Source organism: Vipera ursinii, assembly GCF_947247035.1.
Source record: "Vipera ursinii genome assembly, chromosome: 2".
Lineage (NCBI taxonomy): Eukaryota > Metazoa > Chordata > Lepidosauria > Squamata > Viperidae > Vipera > Vipera ursinii.
The window spans coordinates 135,435,107-135,456,986 of NC_139513.1; the positions used below are offsets into that span (position 1 = coordinate 135,435,107).

The following is a 21,880-nucleotide window of genomic DNA, read 5'->3' on the forward strand; positions in this document are numbered from 1 at the left end:
AATAGTGGGTGTCATATTTGTGCATACCTGGTTGCAATAGTGTCTCAGTATGGTGGTGCAAAATAAGAATGCCTTACATCATGCCAAAATATTAAGGTTTTATATTACACTTCGAGTAATAGCCAGTTACCTGAAGTGGGCCTAGAAACAATTTTGCATGAGCATAACTATTTCAGGCATGAAGGATCAGGATCACTCATAATTTACAGTTCAGAAGATTTATTGCTCAAAGCTATACACAAGAAACTAGTCAACTCACCCTCAACACTAAATTAGCACTAAATAAGACTAACTGAATTTAAAAAGAGAGTGTTTATAGACACATAATGATTCGAGACTGAGTCCTCTCTTGACTCCGCCCCTAGGCTCTGCCGACTCTTTCCTATATTATATGACTGAGCAACCTACTGCAATATATACTACCAACAAGTTCCAGACTCTTTTCAAGGTTAGCCCTGATAGCCATATAAATATATCCTGGGGCTGTTAAGTATTTAGGAACTTGTGATCACTCCTAGCCTCTCCTCTCTACAACTTTCAGAGTTTATGATAATTATACATTACACATTCTCTGCAAACCAAACATTTTGAGCTCTAATCGAGATGGGTGGATTACACTGAAGACTTTTCATTTCCAGAGAGCATCTTTTTTTTTCATCATACGTTTCTGGTTCAATAGGTTTTGCAGAAGAACTGCACAAGCCTGTGAAGTGTAAGTCAAGAGGGTGGAATCAATTTACTGCATACAGCACAAGTCATTATAGACTTTCGGTATATTCCTTTGGAGGGACTCTAGGCAATCCCGACCCCTTCACTACAGTGAGCTCCAATATTTAACAGATCTGTTTTGACAGCTCAGGGTCAATATTGGTTGGCTGGTTGGTTGCCTAGCAATCTCAGTCTCTTAGTGTCTTGGTTAGTTGATATTCTTGTGGCAAAAATAGCCTATATTTTCTCAAGTTGCTGCACTGATGCCCCCCAGTAAGCTTTGTTGAACTTTCTTCTACCCAAAGAAAAGTTATTGATGGCATCTTCCCAACGGATGACTAAATTGTGATTTAAATAATTCGATCCACCTGATTAATGGTTTAAATAAACCCCACCCTGCTAATAAGGCACCCTTCATTGTCTCTTTTTCCTTATTAACACACTGATGTTCCCAAATGCTAAGCCCAGAAGGGTAGCTGTTCAGGATTATTGAAGCCAAAGCAAACAAATTGGTGTTTTTTTTCTGACATGCATTTCTGAAGACTAGAGTTTATTTCCTCAGCTCAGAGTTCAATTCAGTTCTGTTTGGTATTTATGTGGTTAATGGTTGTGTATCAGTAAGGATTTTTTCCCCCTTTCTTAAGGTCTGGGTGACGCACAACTCCAGCTGACAATTAGAAAATGCTTAGTAAAAAGGTCAGTCATATGAGGGAGAGAGATGGGATTATGGAGAAAGTTCATTTGAAATATTTTGCATACAGTACCTCCTCCCCCACAAATGCACTGAGAGCACCAAGCACCTCAAATTGATCTACTACTCATGAGAAAATTTGAAATATAGGCCTAGTATATATAAATTGGAGATGTGGAGATGTAGAATTATTGAAATATCTATCCTTTGCTTGGATGTTTGTAACTAGTTTGGACTGTTTTAGGAATTGCTGCTCTTCCTGGAACTAATGTAGTCCTCATAAGCACAATTGAGCCCAAAATTTCCTTCGCTTGGCAAGGCGAAGGAAATGAATTTTGGGCTCAAATGAATTTTGCCCCATTTTATGACCTTTCTTGCTACAGTTGTTAAATGAAACACTGCCATTTCAGTGTTAAGTTAGTAGCACAGTTGTTAATGAATTTGGCTTCTCCATTGACTTTGCTTGTCATAAGGTCACAATAGATGATCACATGACCCTCCCCCCCCAGGACACTGCAACTGTCATAAATAAATGCCAATGGCCAAGGGTCTGAAGTTTGATTATGTGACCACGGGAATGCTTCAATAGACACAAATGTGGAAAACAGTCATAAGTCACTTTTTTCAGTGCTGTGGTAACTTTGAATAGCTACGTTCATTACTAAATGAATGGTTGTAAGTCGAGGACTACCTGTGTTCCAGGAAATGGCACTGTTTCTACTTTGACCTTCCTTTGTTCAACATGTTGTAGGAGGTGACCAGGCTAAGCCCGAGGGAGGGGGTCAAACGCGTCATCAGTTTTGAGTCCCTTCACACCCACAAGAGATCTAAGTCTAGGCCAGCTTAAATTCCATTGACTCTTATCTACCACCAGTTTGCTTTGTCAGTTAGTAGTTCAGATTTTTGTAGAGAGTTTAAGCTTGCAATAAATTCTACATTCATTTGAACTGCCTTGACCTGCCTGGATTTCCTGATTTCCCGAGCTTGACACATACAATGTCGTAACTAGAGCAGCTTGTCCTAGATATTTTTTGTTAGAAAGTCAAGGCTATAATCTTTTTCCCTTACTTTTCTTTCCAGTTACTTTTGGGATAAGGAGGGAGGGAGGAGGAAACTTTAGTATTGTGTTCTATAATGTACAAGCCAGAGCTTTGACGTAAAATTATTCTTGGCTTCCAACAGAGGAAAGGCTGGGCTTTGGGAGCAATCTGCGTTTATGCAGTTTTAAAGAAGAAAAGTATCTCTGCCAGCCAGAAGACTCACAAGCTTTTAAATATCGTGCTATAAAAGTGGTTGTCTGGGGAATACCTTCATTATAACAAAATCCTTTATGCTCTTGTTAAGCACCGTTTAAAAATAACGGTTTAAATGTTAGTTCACACAGCTGAAGAACTTGTTTTTGTATAAAACACTTGAAGGCCGAAAGATTGTGCTGTGGTGCTGTGGAGCTTTGTTGTGGGTAATGATACAATCTCAGTTGTAGTACGCTGAGAAATGCGCATCTCCATAATTCCAGGATACATGCCTAATTATATAGCTTGCACTACTCATTCTATCTTAAGTAGCAGGATCTTTCCCTATGACATTATCAGCAGCCTCAGCAGAGTTTTTCATGTTGAAAATCACACCACAATTTGATACTTGCTCTTTGTTCAGCATTTCCCAACAGAGCTTAAACAAAATGGAAAACAACAAACTTTAAAAATACAGTACCCAGTTTGGTCACATAAATATTTACAGCTGTCTCTAATTCCAACAAAGCAAACTAGTGAAATAGGACTAAAAAAACTGTATCAAGAGATGTTTTTCACTCTGCTAAATTGAAATCACATTCTGTTATGAAAGTAGTTAAATACCACACTTTTAGCTGGCTGGTTTTTAACTGAAAACCTCCCCAGAATTGTACTGTGTTTCACATTACAGATGGTTCAGTTGCTTTCACGTGATGCTTTTTTTTGTCATAACAGTTATGAAACATTTGGGAAACTTGGACTTCTATTTGCAGATAGATTCCAAGGAATTTCCAAGCTCCTTTGAAGATATCTTCAGTATTATTTTCTTCAGTTGTAATGCCCAGGAAATCGCAGGGCTTCAGACTATATGTCAGGGTGGGCAACTATGGTCCCTTTACAACTTGTTGACTTCGACTCCCAGAATTCCTGAGCCAGCAAATAAAAGCAGGCAATGGTAAACCATGTCCATAATGTTGCCAGAAAAACAATAGCTTGTTGGAGATTTTAGTATGTCCCAACTAGATCAGATCTGATGCATCCAGGGCTTTTTTCCTCGTAGAACGCTCAGAACGGAGTTCCGGCACCTTTTTTGGATGGAACCTTGTAGGGTAGGCAAGGCGGGTTGTATGACATGTGTGAGTTCCGGCACCTTTTTCTTTTACAAAAAAAGCACTGGATGCATCCACAAACTGAATTGAGCAGACAAATGAGCTGTTTATACAATCCATGCAGCATCTGCTGGCTGCACTTAAGAGTTCAAAGCCTCTGTGTGTATATATATATGCAATAGGTTGAAATGCTACTCACCCTCCCCCCTATAGTCTTGGGGCCATTTCATGTGGGACAATTTACAGATACTGTCAACGCTGTGACAATGGATGTCCTCACTCTGACAACTGAGAACCAGCAGCCCTTTTTACTTTTGCTTTTAATGTGCCTTTCTATTCTCTTAGTGTTCAGATGTAGAAGGGGGAATAGGATAGATGCCTGACGGTTTAGTTAGCCATAACAATGTAGAAGTGTGGGAACTCAAGGACATATTCTGATAAGCTTTTGGCGGGCTGAGGGGACTGAGAGAAAAACCCACGTTTTGTGCTAATTGGGGAATGTGATTTATGACAGCTCTTGTGGGGTAGGAATTGCAATTTGTTACTTTGTATCTGGGAGGAGGGAATCTCTTGGATTCAACTAAGTAAGTGCCGATGCTTTGTTTCCAAATAAAATGTTCTTTAAGGAAGAAATCTTGCCTTGAAGTTCTTTTAACTGGTTTCCTCTATCGAAACCATGACAGATACATCATACTGTAATTTTGTCTAGATAAGAATCAAAGCTTTCTAAGGGGGCTCTGTATATATACATACCGTATTATTATAACCACAGTGTAGAAGTTGAGCACACTGAACTAGAAGGCAGGGTTAAATGTATCATTAGTTTGGAATCATTGCACAGCCAGAAGAGACCCAAGTTCAATGAATTCTGTTGAACCATTTTAGCTTTGGCCATTAGTTGACCAGATTCTTGTGTATAAGTAGCAATAATAAACTCTTCTGTGTTAAGTGCAAGAAACCAGGAACTAAGGTTGTTCAAACGAGTATAATTTTTTCCACACTAGCTGTCTACAAGAATCTGATCTATTAACGGTCAAGCCAAATTGGCGGTAGGTTAGAATCAAGGAAATTCAAGGTGGGCTGAATTTAGATTTTTTTGTGGGAGCGAAGGGACTCCAAACCAGTGACGTGCTTGACCCCTCCCTCGGGCTCAACTGGGTGATCTAGACCCTGTGCTTTGAACTCAGCAAGTGTTCCTGTTCTACGCACCTGAAACAATTGGCTTTTAGCATTGTTAATAGTTCCCATAATTATTTTTAAATGTGCTACTCACTATGAAGATGTTTCCTTTAAGGATTTTGTAAAAAAATAAATAAATAAATAAAACCCATCGCCTAAATACACTTTTTCCTTCTTTTTGCATTGTAGTACAGAATTGGACAGCTGTACATGATCAGTAAACATAGCCACGAGCAGAGTGATCGTGGAGAAGGTGTGGAAGTGGTACAGAATGAGCCCTATGAAGATCCAAACTACGGGAATGGTCAGCTGACAGAAAAACGGGTCTATCTGAATAGGTAAAAATTCCTGTAAGCGTTCTGCCATTGCATCCTCCCCTAATGCATATGCAGCTTTGGGAAGTAAACTATGGCTTTAGTCAGCCTTTGCACTTCGCACCAATCTTAGGAGAATCACACAGTAGGACGTACCCTGAGAATGGCCAGGTCTCCTCCTTATAAATTACATGTTTAGTGGCTCAGATATGTGGCCAGTCACTTCCTTCCTTCCTTCCTTCATGTTAAAAACTCTGGAGAAAGGAAAGTTGTGAAAATGAACAGAGATGCTACAGATACTTATGGGTTCATACATTATGCTAAGTACAAAGTAGTGAAAAAGCAACTGAAATTATAAATAAACTTAAGCAAAATATGTGTTCACATGGGGGGGGGGGGAAAAACCACACAGTACAAATAGTCCTCAACTTACAACCATTCGTTTAGTGACTGTTCAAAGTTACAGTGGCATTGAAAAAAAGTGAGTTATGAACGCTTTCACACTTCAGACCGTTGCAGCATCCCCGTGGTCACACAATCAAATTTTATCAAAATTTAGATACTTGCCAACTGGCGTGTATTTATGATGGTGCCAGCGTCCCGGGGTCATGTGGTCCCCTTTTGCAATTTTCTGGCAAGCAAAGTCAATGGAGGAGCCAGATTCACTTAAGAACAGTGTTCTAATTTGACAAGTGCAGGGTTTCATTTAACAACTGTGGCAAGAAAGGTCACAAAATGGGACAAAACTCAACAGCTGTCTTGCTTAGCAATTGAAATTTTGGGCTCAGCTGTGGTCATAAATCGACTAGCTATACTGTATGTGGTCTGTGTCATCAATGGGAATTGGTATTGATCAAAACTTGTGCAATTCACAGGTTAAACTTATCAATATTTGTGCAGATTTGCATGAGCAAAACCCCCATCCTCCCAATCTCAAAGATTTATTTTATTTATTTATTTTTATTTTAATTCCATTTATATCCCGCCCTTCTCCGAAGACTCAGGGCGGCTTACAAGCTTAGCAGTAGCCTTCATTCTATGTATATGCCTGCTTGTTAGGGCTTTCGCCCCCCCCCCCAAGCGGCATTATTACAAAGTCAGCTTAATTGCCCCCAACAATCTGGGTCCTCATTTTACCTACCTGGGAAGGATGGAAGGCTGAGTCAACCTTGAGCCTGGTGGGACTCGAACCTGCACTAATTGCAGGCAGCTGGTGTTACTTAAGGAGGCATTAGCCCACTGCTCCACCAAGGAAAGGGTGTCATGTAAACAAACTCATTGAAATCCAACACATTATGTGAATGCTTGAAGACAGTTTCGTGGACCAACTTGAGTATGATTATGCTAGGCTTTCTGCTCAAAAGGAATCAGATTAATTTGTTTATTTTTTCTATGGTTTTCAGACTCTCTGATACATTAGTTACAACAGAAGAGAAAATTACATTGCTATAACCAAGGCCCAGCAAAGTAAATATGTCTGAAACTCCCAAATCAGTAACAAAAACCTTTGTAGGGAGAAAACTTGCTTTTAAAATAAAATTCTTTTTGGTACCAAGGTCAAAGTCTGACCTTGTTTCTATTTGTTCAACATCAGCAACTTGGATAAAATCAGTCTGGTTCACAGCATACAAAGAACTGCTTACGACAGGAATATCCAACCTAGCTTCATAAGAAATATATTTTAGTGAGCTCCTTAGGCGGCAAAATATCTTAGTAAAGAACAGCACCATCATGAATGATTACTAACCTTGTGCATCACTTCCCCAAAGCAGTATTAATGATTTATCGAGTGAAATATTTTTTCTTGTCTGCATATTTTTGCTTGTCTGCATATTTTGTAAGATACTTAAACCTTGTTACTTTTACTGTCATTCATGAGATATATTGTGGTTTCTAAAAAATATATGTTTTGCATTACTGTCATTTGATTAGTGGTGGTCTAACTAAATATTGATGCCTTACTTTTTTTGCCTCTAAGCCTGAGGTCCATTGACTTCTATTGAGCTTGTGACCTTGGTAACAGACATAGCAACTATGTGCCCCTTACATCATGCAGTGCAGCCCTAGAATCTTAATACTTCTGACCTTTGGTAAGTGTAGCATTTGCACATCCGCTATGTTCAAGTTGAAAAATCTGTTGAGGTAAAATGTTTCTTTAAACTCAACCACAGCATTGCCCTCAAACGAGAGCTCAGTATGTTAATCAACCTTGCGCAGAGACATCTCATTCCAAGCATGTCTAGAAATATGTCTTTATCTGATTGAAGAAAAATTAAGAACCTATAAATTAGGCAAGGCCTATTGAAATAGATATTTTAAAGGGATTGTCAGAGCTTGCATAAGACTGGATGCTTGCTAACATTTACTGACATCAGCGGAACAGCTAAGTACCAACAAAATGTAAGATTAGATGCCAGGCTGAAACCTGCTGGGCTTAGTTTGTTCAAAGACAAAAAACCAAGGAAGTCCAGTTGCCTTTTGAAAAACACTTTTGGGACAACTATGACCTAGATCAGGGGTAAGCAACCTTGGCTGTTTTATTACTCGTGGACTTCAACTCCCAGAGGCTCAGGAATTCTGGGAGTTGAAGTCCACGAGTCATAAAAGAGCCAAGGTTGACTACCCCTGACCTAGATGATTGACAATCTCCATAGATATGAATGTAATGAATTTTAATGGAGAGAAAAGCAAAGTTTTACATTTAGGCAGGAAAAATCAAAGGTACAGATTAGGCGGGACCTGGCTCAAAAACAGTAATTGTGAGAGGAACCTTTGAGTCCTGGTGGATGATCACCTGAATGTGAGCCAACAGTGTGCAGCAGCAGCCAAAAAAGCTAATACAATCCTGGGTTGTATAAGCAGAGGCATAGAATCAGGATCACGTGAAGTATAAGTGCCGCTTTATAAAACCCTAGTAAGACCACACCTTGAATACTGCAACCAATTTTGGTCACCATACTACAAAAAAGGATGTTGAGACTTTGGAAAAAGCTGGACTTTCCTGTGAAAATAGACTGGATTGGGATTTCACCTCAGAACATCTGTTTCAGCCAGTATTTCAAGTGAGGCATTACCATGCAGATCTCCACATAAAACAGCCTAGTTCTAATAAAAAAAAACTTTATTTGACGCAGATTGAAGATTGCAAAGTGTTGTTCTTATGAATTTTGTCTTAATTGCATTTAAGCTCATTTTATCTTTATTGGCATACAGTAGAGTGGATGCTGTATAGAAGGCTTAGAACCTTTACTCTAAACAATTTAACTACTGCAGGGACAAAGTTATTACCATTGCAATGAAAGAAAATTAATTATAATGTTCTAAGCCTTTGGGGCACATCTATTGTAATTTCTCAGATTTTGTGGTTTCCAAGTACTAGGAAATTGAAAGTGGATTGCTAAATATTTGAAAACCTTAATCTGTTTAGTGTGGACACCATTTCAATTATGATGGCAGTTGGTGCATCTCTTATTGAATATGACCACCTTCATTTTTGAGTAAAGTGAAAGTTTTTTTATTATTATGGCAGAATATTGCTAATGCTGAAGACTCTAGGTATAGGGTTTCTTGCTTGAGCAGAATTCCTGCCAACTCTTGTTATTCTGGTTTTCTAATCTCTGCTGAAGGCCAAATTGAGTCTTGAAAAGGAGGGTGACATCATCTGCAGAAAGGAAGATGGAAATGGGCTTATGGAGGGGTATTTAAATTTTGAGAAAGCCTATACTATGGAATTGATATACAAGTAGTCCTTGACTTACATCAGTTTGAAGTTACAAAAGCACTGAAAAAAGTGATTTACGACCATTTTTCACATTTACAACCATTGCGGCATCCCCATGGTCACGTGATTAAAATTCAGATGCTTGGCAACTGACTCATATTTATGATGGTTGCAGTGTCCCGGGGTCATATGATCACCTTTTGCGACCTTCTGATCAGCAAAGTCAATGGAGAAGCCAGATTCACTTAACAATCATGTTACTAATTTAACAACTGCAGCGATTCACGTAACAGTTGTGGCAAGAAAGGTTGTAAAATGGGGCAAAATTCATTTAACAAATGTTTCACAATTTTGGGCTCAATTGTGATTGTAAGTCGAGGATTACCTGTAATAGTTAAATAAGAAGGACAATGATGTATCTCTATTTTAATAGTCTTTAGAGTGGGGAATGGTAGTGAAAAAATTCATCACCAATCCAAGTAGGTATTCTCATGCAACACCATAATTAGTCAAAGTAAATGGTGATCTGTAGTTCTGGTTATCAGTCTCTTGCAAAACATCTCTGTCCAGGGATTAAATCAAATGCTATCTTCAGCTCAGAGAAGGCAGCACGGGGAGTTTTTCACTGTATTTTTCTAGTGGATGTTATGCAATGAATTGGTCAAAAGTTGATCCATTAAGTATGAACCTGGCTTGTTTGTTAGCTGGTGCTGTCGCTTAGATAATCCAATCAAGGAACTTATAGAAGAATTTAGCACACAATTTGCTAAGCACATTGGTTTGTGCTTAAATTGTAAGCCGACCTGAGTCTTCAGAGAAGGGCGGGATATAAATGGGATTAAAATAAAAAATAAAAATTTACTTTACTAAGCAAATTGGGCCAAAAGTTAGTGGGGTGGAATTACTGCAATTTGAATTGTTATAGATTGACCCGTGTCTTTGCACATCTTGAAGGAACAGTCAATATGGCAAATTAAAATGCTAGCACAGGACCACATTGTTCAGAATTGTGCTTGACACATTCTTCATAGGCTATAGTCCACAACCCACATAGCCCCAGCAACTTTATAATTTTTCAGATAAACAATGGGTTTTGGAATTTTCTGGACTGATGACAGAAGGGCAGTCAAGGAAAGGGCCAGAAGTCACCACTTGCAAGGTCTGGCTCATTATTATTAAATTGTTCATAGAAGTGGTTGAGTTCTCCTGCAGGTAGGCTTAGAATCCTGGCTCTAAAACTGAATTGGACATCAGAAGGCAGGAGAGCTTTGTCCTTGGGCTGCTTTGTATCAGTTTTTCCCAATGACCAATGCTCAGAGTTTCACTTACTGACTGTTTAAAGTTGATGTGGGCATGCTGTGCCTCCACCATTCTGTAGTCAGCCATGTCTTCTATCATTCGGCTACTGTCACCTTAAAGTGTAGACAGAGCGCCATGCCTACAGCCATTGGCACTGCACAGTGATGCTAAACTCCCCAGCCATCAGTATTGGTAGAACATAAGGAAGATGATCTTGACAGATAGGCCAGATTTGTCACCATGCAATGAGCGGAAAAGCATGACTTCAGTTCAAAACTAGCAGACAGTCGGTGTAAGGGGCTCAGACAGGCACCTCCCTAATTCGCAGGGGTATAAAAGGGGAAGGGGGCCCATCACAATCAGACCTGCAAGATTCTGTAATCATAGCCGCTCTCAGTAAAAGTGATCTTAGCTTCCTACGGAGTTGATTCTTAGTCTGGTATGCTTGGTGGGTTTAACAGTACTATAAATGGTTTTACTCTGTAGCATTCCAAAAGGGTGAAATAATAGAACAGGCTGAAGTAGCCCAGCAATGGATTCGTTTCATTGCATTTTATCCAAGGTGTATTGAACCTGCTAAATTGATGCTTCATTATAACTGGTTGTTGTTTAGTCTGCACTGATCCTGCTTAATATTGGTAGTGGTGAGTGACTTATAAATCAAAGCAAACATGAAAAGACAGCTTGGCAGATGTTTACCACAACAGTTTGAGAGTTTGTGGTATCCCCTGTCATAATAATGGATGATTTGAAGTTGGAGTAGCTTAATGTAAATGGTTTAAAGACAGTGATGAAAACACACAGAAGAAAATGTGGGGATTTTTGTTGTTGTTCATGGATGAGAGGTGGGAATTAACATCCATCTCTAAAAAAAATCATTCCTCGTACAATGACTGCATACCACATGGTACGTGGCATAGAAGACCTGAAAAGACCTGGCCCTTTCTTCCTCTCCCACCCCCTCTCCTTGTTATGTATTTCTGCTTCTTCCTCTTTTCCTGCTTTTACAGAGTGGGGGCTTGAGGAACACTTCTGGAGAATTCAGGAATCTGTACTGTTTTGTGCTATTGGCTTGCTCTAATAAAGATACATATAGGGACGCGGTGGCTCAATGGGTTAGGACACTGAGCTTGTCGATCAGAAGGTCGGCAGTTTGGCGGGTCGAATCCCGAGTGCCGCGTAGCAGAGTGAGCGCCTGTTACTCATCCCAGCTTCTGCCAACCTAGCAGTTCGAAAGCACGCAAAAATGCAAGTAGAAAAATAGGGACCACTACGGTGGGAAGGTAACAGCGTTCCGTGCGCCTTTGGCGTCTAGTCATGCCAGCCACATGACCACGGAGACGTCCTCGGACAAGCGCTGGCTCTTCGGCTTTGAAACGGAGATGAGCACCGGCCCCTAGAGTCGGAAACGACTAGCACGCAAGTGCAGGGGAACCTTTACTTTTACCTTTAATAAAGATACAGGAAGTCCTTGTTTAGCAACTGCCTTGTTTAGTGACCATTCACAAGTTATGGTGGTGATGAAAATGAAACCCTTGGCAACCGGTCCTCCTGTTTACAAACTTTGCAGGTCTGAAAGGCAAAGGAAAGCTAGTAAGATTGTAACATTGTGATATTTCACTTAAACAGTTGCTTTGCTTAATGACCAAGCTGCCAGTCCCAGTTATGTTCACTAAACAAGGACTACCTGTTCAGGAATACTCAGTTCTGGATATTGGGTTCCTCCCCCCCCCCCATTTTTGCTTTTTAAAGTAACATACCCTGTTCTCTCCGATTTAAAAAATGTCACGCTTGCAGGCAGAACTGATTTTTGCAATATTTGTTTATCGCTAGTTTGGCAGTATTTTTAATTTATTTGTCAGTAAAATCAGATGACTCATGGCAGCACCACCAGATTGCAAAACAAATCCAGGTGGCTCATAGTTTATAGCCACAGTCAAACAGTACAGTTGCAAATAAAACCTTACAACAAGGTAAAGGTATTTTCTTAAAGACCCATTAGGCTTCCAGGAAACAGTGTCCGTCTCCTATGATTGCCCTGTTCATATATATGACACTATCATTCCACAAACACCTTATGAAAAAGTGCTGCTTTTATTGATTTTCTGGAGGACATTAGGTGGGGCCAGCCTGCACCTCTGATGATAGAGCTGGATAGCTGGCAAGAAAGTCTGTCACTGCTACCCCTAACTTGATAGAGAGGAGAAACCTGAAGCTTCCTTTCCAATAGTGTGCATATAGGACTGGCATCTTCAGCTCGAAGAAGTCTTGATGATACTTAGGAGCCAGGCCATATAGAGTTAAATAGCTTAATATCGGCATCCTCAAACCTGTTGGAAGCCAGTGCAGTGTCCACAAAACCCATAATTCATGACTGTTTCAGTTCTCACATCCAGTATTTATTTTATTATTTATTTTAATTCCATTTATATCCCGCCCTTCTCCGAAGACTCAGGGCGGCTTACAAGCTTAGCAGTAGCCTTCATTCTATGCATATGCCTGCTTATTAGGGCTTTCACACACACCCCAAGCGGCATTATTACAAAGTCAGCTTATTGCCCCCAACAATCTGGGTCCTCATTTTACCTACCTCGGAAGGATGGAAGGCTGAGTCAACCTTGAGCCTGGTGGGATGCGAACCTGCACTAATTGCAGGCAGCTGGTGTTACTTAAGGAGGCATTAGCCCACTGCTCCACCAAGGCTCCACCAAGGTAGATGGGCCAACTCATGGTACAGCAGCTGCAGTTTCTGAAAAGTTTTCAAAGGTAGCACCAGATCAATATATTGACTAGTCCAACTTCAAGGTGATCATGGCCCCCTCAGTCAAGTCCCACATAGCTGGCAAACCAAGAAGCGAAAGTTACACAAATGTGAGAAAGGCATATCAGACTTAAAGATTAAATAAACTCTCCATCTTGAACCTCCCTTCCTAGCCAATATCTTGCAAAGCAAACAGAAATGTTGGCTTGAAGTTATACACAATGGCAGATAGTAGGTTATTATTAGCCAATTTTAATTTCAAGATACTTTCTATATTAAAGAAGACATTAACCACCTTCTGTTCTTCATCACCCCTTTCAAATGCCAAGAAAGGTGCTAATTATATTAAAGGTGCTATATTAGTATAGTTTCAGTTGAAATCAGGTATTAAAAGCATTACTGTATGCTAAAATGCATTGTTCCATTTAAATCAGTTAAATTACTGAGGGTGTAAATTCCTTTGTATTCAACTGGTACCGCCTTATCACTTTACAGATGAGAACTTGTAAATCTCTTTAGTGTATCCAGAAAAAGAAACCTTTTAATAAGGTTTCATTCCATCTTGCATAAAATTTCCCAAACCCACATGCTAATATTTTATATAGCCTCAGTTCACATTGCATTCACTTTTAGATTGATTATGGGCCATCAAGTCAGTTTTGAATGTCAATAACCATGTATTTTACATGATTAAATTGATTAAGCTTTATTAATTTATAAATTGTAAGCCAGATTACAATTTACAATACTAAGTTTGTTCTGTTATCTAACTGAAAGTCTAGACCCGCAGCTTCAAGCTAAAGTCAGAGTTTGTTCAGGAATTTGCAAAGATTTTCTTAGTAAGAGGAGTAATGTTGATCAGATTTTCTCAGTTGATCCATCAAAACAGTTCTGGATTAGTTAAAATGCAATCACTTATGTATCTTAGACTTTATCCACTTTGAGTTGCATTGCCAAGCAACTGAACCCCAAGTAAACTTGATCTCAGCACACCCAGAGACCTCGTATGGTACATAGACCTTGGATTGAAGACTCGATCTTCCTTATTTGAGATATTCTAAGCAGATTGTTATCTTTTCTATGTCTACTCTGTCAAGTGCAAGGAGCCAAAACAACACTGTGAGCTGATCAGAGTAACTTCTTTATTGTTACTTGCCAACTTATCTCCCCAGACTGACTGCATCTCTTGAGAACAGTCAGATAAAAGCTTCAACTTTGTGTGTGTGTGTGTATATATATAAATAATAACTATTAAGTCTCTGTATTAGTCTTAATACACTTGTGTAATAGAAATCTATATAGAAATACAGACGTTTATCTAATTAAGAGTTAAATATCTATGTGTGTGTATATACTGTGTATATATATATACACACACATATGTGTGTATATATATAAATAATAACTGTTAAGTCTCTGTATTAGTCATAATACACTTGTGTAATAGAAATCTATATAGAAATACAGACGTTTATCTAATTAAGAGTTAAGTACAGTATCCTTCCATGTACGGTATATTAGATCTGTATTTGTCTCCCACCCACCCAACCCTCTTTTTTATGCAATCTGCACATCTATTTTCCCATTTTTTCCTCTGTGTACCCTGTCTTTCCATCAAGTAATATGTCAGTTTAATCACTAACTGCATTAAATATATATGTGCATTGGCAATCTATCTCATTCTCACATTTGCAACCTAATAGATTTGGAATCAGAAATGTGAGAATTAATGGTACAAGAGACCAATACCAGCCAAGAAATACAAAAAGATTAATTGGGGAGGGAGGATATATTGGTATTACAGAAACCATCATTATTCTCTTTTGTGCTAAAATAGATACTGAAGAATATTTATCTTACTTATTGTTAGTAATTTCTGCCTGCCTTGTGCAGTTGAGAGAAAAAGTAGTGGATAGCACTACTAGGATCAGAAGTTAAGCAAAGTTGAAACTAGATTAGTACTTTAATAGGAAACCATCGGGGAATCATAGGTTTATAGAGGTTTGATGAGGAAGTAAAAAAAAGTCTGGAGGACATAAGAAATCAGTGATGCACAATTTTGTACTTCTATGCTGAAAACTGCATCGATGTATACATTAAGTTATTAGGAGCTGACCTGAGAGAGAGGGAGACACCCTTTTTTGATCAGTACATTTACAGCAATTGTTGTTGTTAGCTGTGAAGTCGTGTCCGACCCATCGCGACCCCATGGACAATGTTCCTCCAGGCCTTCCTGTCCTCTACCTTCTTCTGCAGTCAATTTAAGCTCACGCCTACTGCTTCAGTGACTCCATCCAGCCACCTCATTCTCTGTCGTCCCCTTCTTCTATGGCCCTCAATCTCGCAGGAGTCTTCTCCAGCACCATAGTTCAAAGGCCTCAATTCTTTGGCGCTCAGCCTTTCTTATGGTCCAGCTTTCACAGCCATACATTGCAACTGGGAAGACCATAGCCTTGACTATATGCACTTTTGTTCACAGGGTGATGTTTCTGCTTTTTAGTGTGTTGTCTAGATTTGCCATTGCTTTCCTCCCCAGGAGCAAGCGTCTTTTAATTTCTTGGCTACAGTCCCCATCTGCAGTGATCTTGGAGACCAGGAAAATAAAATCTGTCACTACCTCCATTTCTTCCCCATCTATTTGCCAGGAATTGAGAGGGCCGGATGCCATGATCTTGGTTTTCTTAATGTTAAGTTTCAAGCTAACTTTTACACTCTCCTTCTTCACCTGCAACACGAGGCTCTTTAGTTCCTCTTCACTTTCTGCCATTAGAGTGGCATCATCTGCATATCTTAGGTTGTTGATATTTCTCCCGGCAATCTTAATTCCAACTTTTGATTCATCTAGCCCTGCCTTTCTCATGATGTGCTCTGCATATAAATTAAATAGGCAGGGCGACAGTATGCAGCCTTGCCAGACTCCTTTCCCAATTTTGAACCAGTTTGTGGTTCCGTGTCCAGTTCTCACTGTTGCTTCTTGACCCGCATATAGGTTTCTCAAGAGACAAATGAGATGGTCTGGTACTCCCATCTCTTTAAGAACTTGCCACAGTTTGTTGTGATCCACACAATCAAAGGCTTTAGCATAGTCAATGAAGTAGAAGTAGATGTTTTTCTGGAACTCCCTAGCTTTCTCCATGATCCAGCATATGTTGGCAATTTGATCTCTAGTTCCTCTGTCTCTTCGAAATCCTCCCTGTGCTTCTGGTAGTTCTCAATCCACATACTGCTGGAGTCTAGCTTGTAGGATTTTAAGCATAACTTTACTAGCATGTGAAATGAGTACAGTGGTGCGATAGTTTGAACATTCTTTGGCACTGCCTTTCTTTGGAATTGGAATGTAAATCGATCTTTTCCAATCCTGTGGCCACTGTTGAGTTTTCCAAATTTGCTGGCAAATTGAGTCTAGCGCTTTTACTGCATCGTCTTTTAAGATTTTGAATAGCTCAGCTGGAATACTGTCACCTCCACTAGCTTTGTTGTTGCTCAGCTTTTCTAAGGCCCACTTCACTTCACATTCTAGGATGTCTGGCTTGAGGTCAGTGACCACCTCATTGTGGTTATCAGGGACATTAAGCTCATTCTTGTATAGTTCTTCTGTGTAATTTTGCCACCTCTTCTTAATCTCTTCTGCCTCTGTTAGGTCCCTGGCATTTTGGTCCTTTGTCATGCCCATTTTTGCATGAAACATTCCCTTCATCTCTCCAATTTTCTTGAAAAGATCTCTGGTCCTCCCTATTCTGTTGTTTTCTTCTATTTCTTTGCACTGTTCATTTAAGAAGGCATTCTTATCTCTTCTAGCTATTCTCTGGAATTCTGCATTCAGTTGGGCGTGTCTTTCTTTTTCTCCCTTGCCTTTCGCTTCCCTCCTTTCCTCAGCTATTTCCAAAGCTTCCTCAGACAGCCATTTTGCTTTTTTGCATTTCTTTTTCTTTGGGATGGTTTTAGTTGCTATGTCTTGTACCATGTTGGGAACCTCTGTCCATAGTTCCTCAGGCACTCTGTCTATCAGATCTAATTCCTTAAATCTATTTGTCACCTCTACTGTATATTCAACAGGGATATGATTTAATTCATACCTGAGTGGCCTAGTGCTTTTCCCTACTTTCTTCAGTTTAAGCCTAAACTTTGCAATGAGAAGCTCCTGAGCCACAGTCAGCTCCTGGTCTTGTTTTTACTGACTGTATAGAGTTTCTCCATCTTTAGCTGCAGAGCACATAGTCAATCTGATTTCTGTGTTGACCGTCTGGTGATGTCCATGTGTAGAGCCGTCTCTTGGGTAGTTGGAAAAAAGTGTTTGCTATTACCATCGTATTCTCTTGACAAAATTCTATCAGCCTGTGCCCTGCTTCATTTTGTACTCCAAGGCCAAACTTGTCTGGTTATTCCGGTTATCTTTTGGCTTCCTACTTTAGCATTCCAATCCCCCATAATGATAAGGACATCATTTTTTGGTGTTAGTTCTATAAGGTGCTGTAGGGCTTCATAGAACCGGTCAATTTCATCCTCTTCAGCACCGGTGGTTGGGGCATAGACTTGGACTACTGTGATATTGAATGGTTTGCCTTGGATTCGAACTGAAATCATTCTGTCATTTTGAGGATTGTATCCCAGTATTGCTTTTCCTATTCTTTTATTGACTATGAAGGCTACTCCATTTCTTCTGAGGGATTCTTGCCTGCAGTAGTATACCTGATAGTCATCTGAATTAAATTCACCCATTCCTGTCCATTTTAGTTTGCTGATACCTAAGATGTCGATGTTCAATCTTGTCATCTCTTGTTTGACCACGTCCAGCTTTCCTTGATTCATGGATCTTACATTCCAGGTTTCTATGGAGAAAAAAATCTTTACAGCATCGAACTTTCCTTTCACCACCAGATACATCCACAGCTGAGCGTTCTTTCGGCTTTGGCCCAGTCGCTTCATTCTTTCTGGCGCTTCATTCTTTCTGGCACAGCAATAGAAACATCAAATAAAGTTTCCCATAGGCTGTCTAAATGTTTATTGTATAGAAAGAGCAGGCACATTGGTGCTTTCTGGACAATTTGAATGTGACTTATGACTAGCTAGCATGTTCAGTGGTAAAGGATTGTGGGAACTGCAATCTAAAATCTCTGGAAATCTCTCTTTTATAGTCCATGGAATATTATTTACTTCACTTATGCAGAAGAATTCCTGTTAAGACAAGTAAACACAAAAGGTATTGCCTGTGTGTAGAGAGAGAGGGATAGATAATTATAGCTTATCAAGACATATGAACCTAGCTCTAGTGTAGGACTTGGCTTGAGGAAAAAAAAAACCTTTCAGAGACCAGGTGGTTAGAAGATTGGATTCGAACTTGGCAAACATACCAAAAAGATTTATCTGTGATGTTAAGGGAGATTGATCTGCTCTTCCTCCCACAATATCACCATTTTACATTTAAATGTATTTAAAATCACGAGTTCAAAAATCTGCAAAGTGGTCAATGCAATGGGTGTTTTGAAAGGCTTATCAAATAATTACAAATGCCCAATCATATACTGCCAAAATTACGGTAATGAAGAGGCAAAAGCAAACATTGACTCCACATAGAAATATTTGAATTGTAATCTCAATTTGTTTAACCAAAGCATTGGTGGGAAATCCAAATAATTGCCTTTCAAGACAGAAGGCTATGTACATTTGCTAAATATGTAGCAGTAAAGGCAGGTGCTGTTGAAAGTGGAGAAGAGCCATCAAGGGAGAACAGGGAAAAACTACTAACCCTCCCCCTCCCTATTCTCACTCCCCAATGTATATTTTTGTAGTGGGAGGCCTCTCTGTCCATGAATGCACTCCCCACAAATGAAGAGTGCATGGCGAATCTCCATGAATACAGAGGACTACCATACAATACTGCCATTATCTGAGTTGCAAACTCCAAACACCCACTAGAGGGCAGCAAAGAGATACAGAAAATGAACTTTGCTGCCGTCTAGTGGCTGTCTAATTTTTGTAGGTGAAATATTGAAATATTGTCATTGTGATAGAAGCCCTCTACAGGTGAAAGGTAACAAGAGGAGAAGGGAACTAGCACTCAGACTGAATGAGACTAGAAATCCTAAGTATTTTCCAGATACTGTAATTTGCGCAGTTGAATTCTCAGCACACAGTAATCTGTTTGCCTTCCAGGCTTGCACAATTTTTTTTAAAGACAGAAAGCATTAAAGTTCTCCAGTTTTCATTATAGCCCCATACAACAAGCTAGCTTACACAGAGCCATCATAGCAGCTGCCTCTGCCCACTAATGTGGGGCTGAGAACCATGGAACACAGAGAATCTTGCTGTAGAATGAGTCTGCAGAATTTTATACTTACTGAGTCCAACTTCCTTCAAATAGATGCATGAAAGAGAGGATGGTGTCTATATATGCAGGCTGGAGATAATTAACTTTACAAATTGGCTTCCCTATTTTGCAGGTAATTCTTAATCATTAGTTATTAATTCAATTAATATATTTTGCTTTCTTGGACCAGGAAAGTATGTGGGGAGATGGCTTCTTGTAAGTAGTAGGTAGATGCACACAGAAACATATATACAAATGCAATCATGCACAGGTGTGTCACATGAGCATATGGAGGGGATCTTTTGTCTTTTTGGAGAATTGTTTTAAATACATAAATTTACCTTCCTCTGGGGGTAAATATGGAAATAGTTTAGGCAATTGTTTTGCATGCCACCTGCAGATTTAAATGTAGCAGCTAATGTTACATACAGTATTGTGTGAATAGCAGCAGGTGTATCTTAGTGGCTCCAGAAAAGAAGGCTGTTTTAAACCTTTTTTCCATGGCTTTCCCTGGTCAGAAAGGAAATGCTCCCAAATTGTGACTCTTCCCCCTGATATATGTCTGCAAGACTAGATTGTGGGATGAAAGCTGTAAACTGGGCAAGACTGGCCAACAGCCAAGCACATGAGGTCAAAGACAAAGCCAATTAGTGGGGTCAACTACTATATAACTTGAATGTGAACCTGCATTTCAGAGACTTTAGAGGTTCACTATTCCCAATATAACAAACAAGCTTTCTTGTTTCCATGCTGGCTAGAGAATTCTGGGAGTTGGAAGTCTACAAGTCTTAAAGTTGCCAAGTTTGGAGACCCCTGCAATAAAGCATAGTTGAGCTAAGGCTTTGTCAACCCAGTTTTCTCTAGATCAGGGGTGTCAAACTCAATTTCATTGAGGGCCGCATCAGCATTGCGGTTGCCCTCAGGGGGCCGGGTGGGTATGGCCAGGGTGGGCGTGGCCTACTGGGTGGGTGTGGCTAGAGTGCATATGGCCTACTGGGTGGGCGTGGCCAGCTCTACATCGTTCGCATCAAGGGGGCCTATGGGGGCCTGGGCAGGAGTGGGACAGATCTGAGGGTCTCTGACAGAAGGAGGGTCTCTGGGCCAGGGCCAAGGCAGAGGGGGCCGTTCCCCCACTGTTTCCAGGATGGCTTCGCGGGCCGCATGAAACCACTTCGCGGGCCGCATCCGGCCCCCGGGCCTTGTGTTTGACATGTCTGCTCTAGATATATTCCAGTCCCAAGGTCTCTACAGATGTTCTGATTGGGGACAGGTTGGCTTGTCATAATAGGGGGATGTCAAAAAATTTTTTAATCACCTTTGGCTTTGTGTCCACTAGTTGTGTAAAGGGAAGAAGAATACAATTTTGGGGTTTGCTCACAGTTCATCACAGTCTCCTTCCTTGTCTAGACTTGGAAGCTGAGCAGGCTGGACCTAGTCTAAATTGGGATGATGAATTTCAGGGCTATAGACTTGATGGAATAGTCAGAAAAGATTCTGAAATATGGTTGTGACAAAATGCTTCCATGCTGTGGCCTTGAAACCTGGATGGACATGTCTGGTTATCAGGAGTCAGACTTCACTCAGGGGGCATCTTCATCTTTACCTTAAATGTAAGCTGTTGTAAAACTCTCTAAGAAACACCTGGCTACAATTTATTTGAAAAATTGATTTGTTGTTGTTGTTATTAGTTGTGAAGTCGTGTCCGACCCATCGCGACCCCATGGACAACATTCCTCCAAGCCTTCCTGTTCTCTACCTTCTTCTGGAGTCCATTTAGGCTCACGCCTACTGCTTCAGTGACTCCATCCAGCCACCTCATTCTCTGTCGTCCCCTTCTTCTCTTGCCTTCAACCTTTCCCAGCATTAGGCTCTTCTCCAGTGAGTCCTTCCTTCTCATTAGGTGGCCAAAGTATTTGAATTTCAACTTCAGAATCTGGCCTTCTAAAGAGCAGTCAGGGTTGATCTCCTCTAGGACTGACTGGTTTGATCGCCTTGCAGTCCAAGGGATTCGCAGGAGTCTTCTCCAGCACCACAGTTCAAAGGCCTCAATTCTTTGGCACTCAGCCTTTCTTATGGTCCAACTTTCACTGCCATACATTGTAACTGGGAAGACCATAGCCTTGACTATACGCACTTTTGTTGACAGGGTGACGTCTCTGCTTTTTAGTGTGCTATGTAGATTTGCCATGGCTTTCCTCCCCAAGAACAAGTGTCTTTTAATTTCTTGGCTGCAGTCCCCGTCTGCGGTGATCTTGGAGCCTAGGAAAATAAAACCTGTCACTACCTCCATTTCTTCCCCATCTATTTGCCAGGAATTGAGAGGGCCAGATGCCATGATTTTGTTTTTCTTAATGTTAAGTTTCAACCCAACTTTTGCACTCTCCTTCTTTACCAGCAACAAGAGGTTCTTTAGTTCCTCTTCACTTTCTGCCATTAGAGTGGTATCATCTGCTGAAAACCCCATGGACAGTACCAAAAGGCAAAAAGAAAAATTGATTAGAGATTCCTAAATACCCTGGAAGGTGTAATCCTGTTGTCAAATAATTTCTAATTATTTAT

General features: G+C 40.2%; 1 protein-coding gene across 2 annotated transcripts in view; it reads left to right on the plus strand.

Moving 5' to 3' along the window:
* The window catches only part of PITPNC1 (phosphatidylinositol transfer protein cytoplasmic 1), a 186,977-nt gene that overhangs the window by 87,277 nt on the left and 77,820 nt on the right, over positions 1 to 21,880 (plus strand). For both annotated transcript variants that reach the window (XM_083355468.1, XM_083355469.1), the window contains exon 2: positions 5,109 to 5,257. In XM_083355468.1, the coding sequence (XP_083211594.1) occupies positions 5,109 to 5,257 (149 nt within the window). The remainder of the gene's footprint in view (positions 1 to 5,108; positions 5,258 to 21,880) is intronic.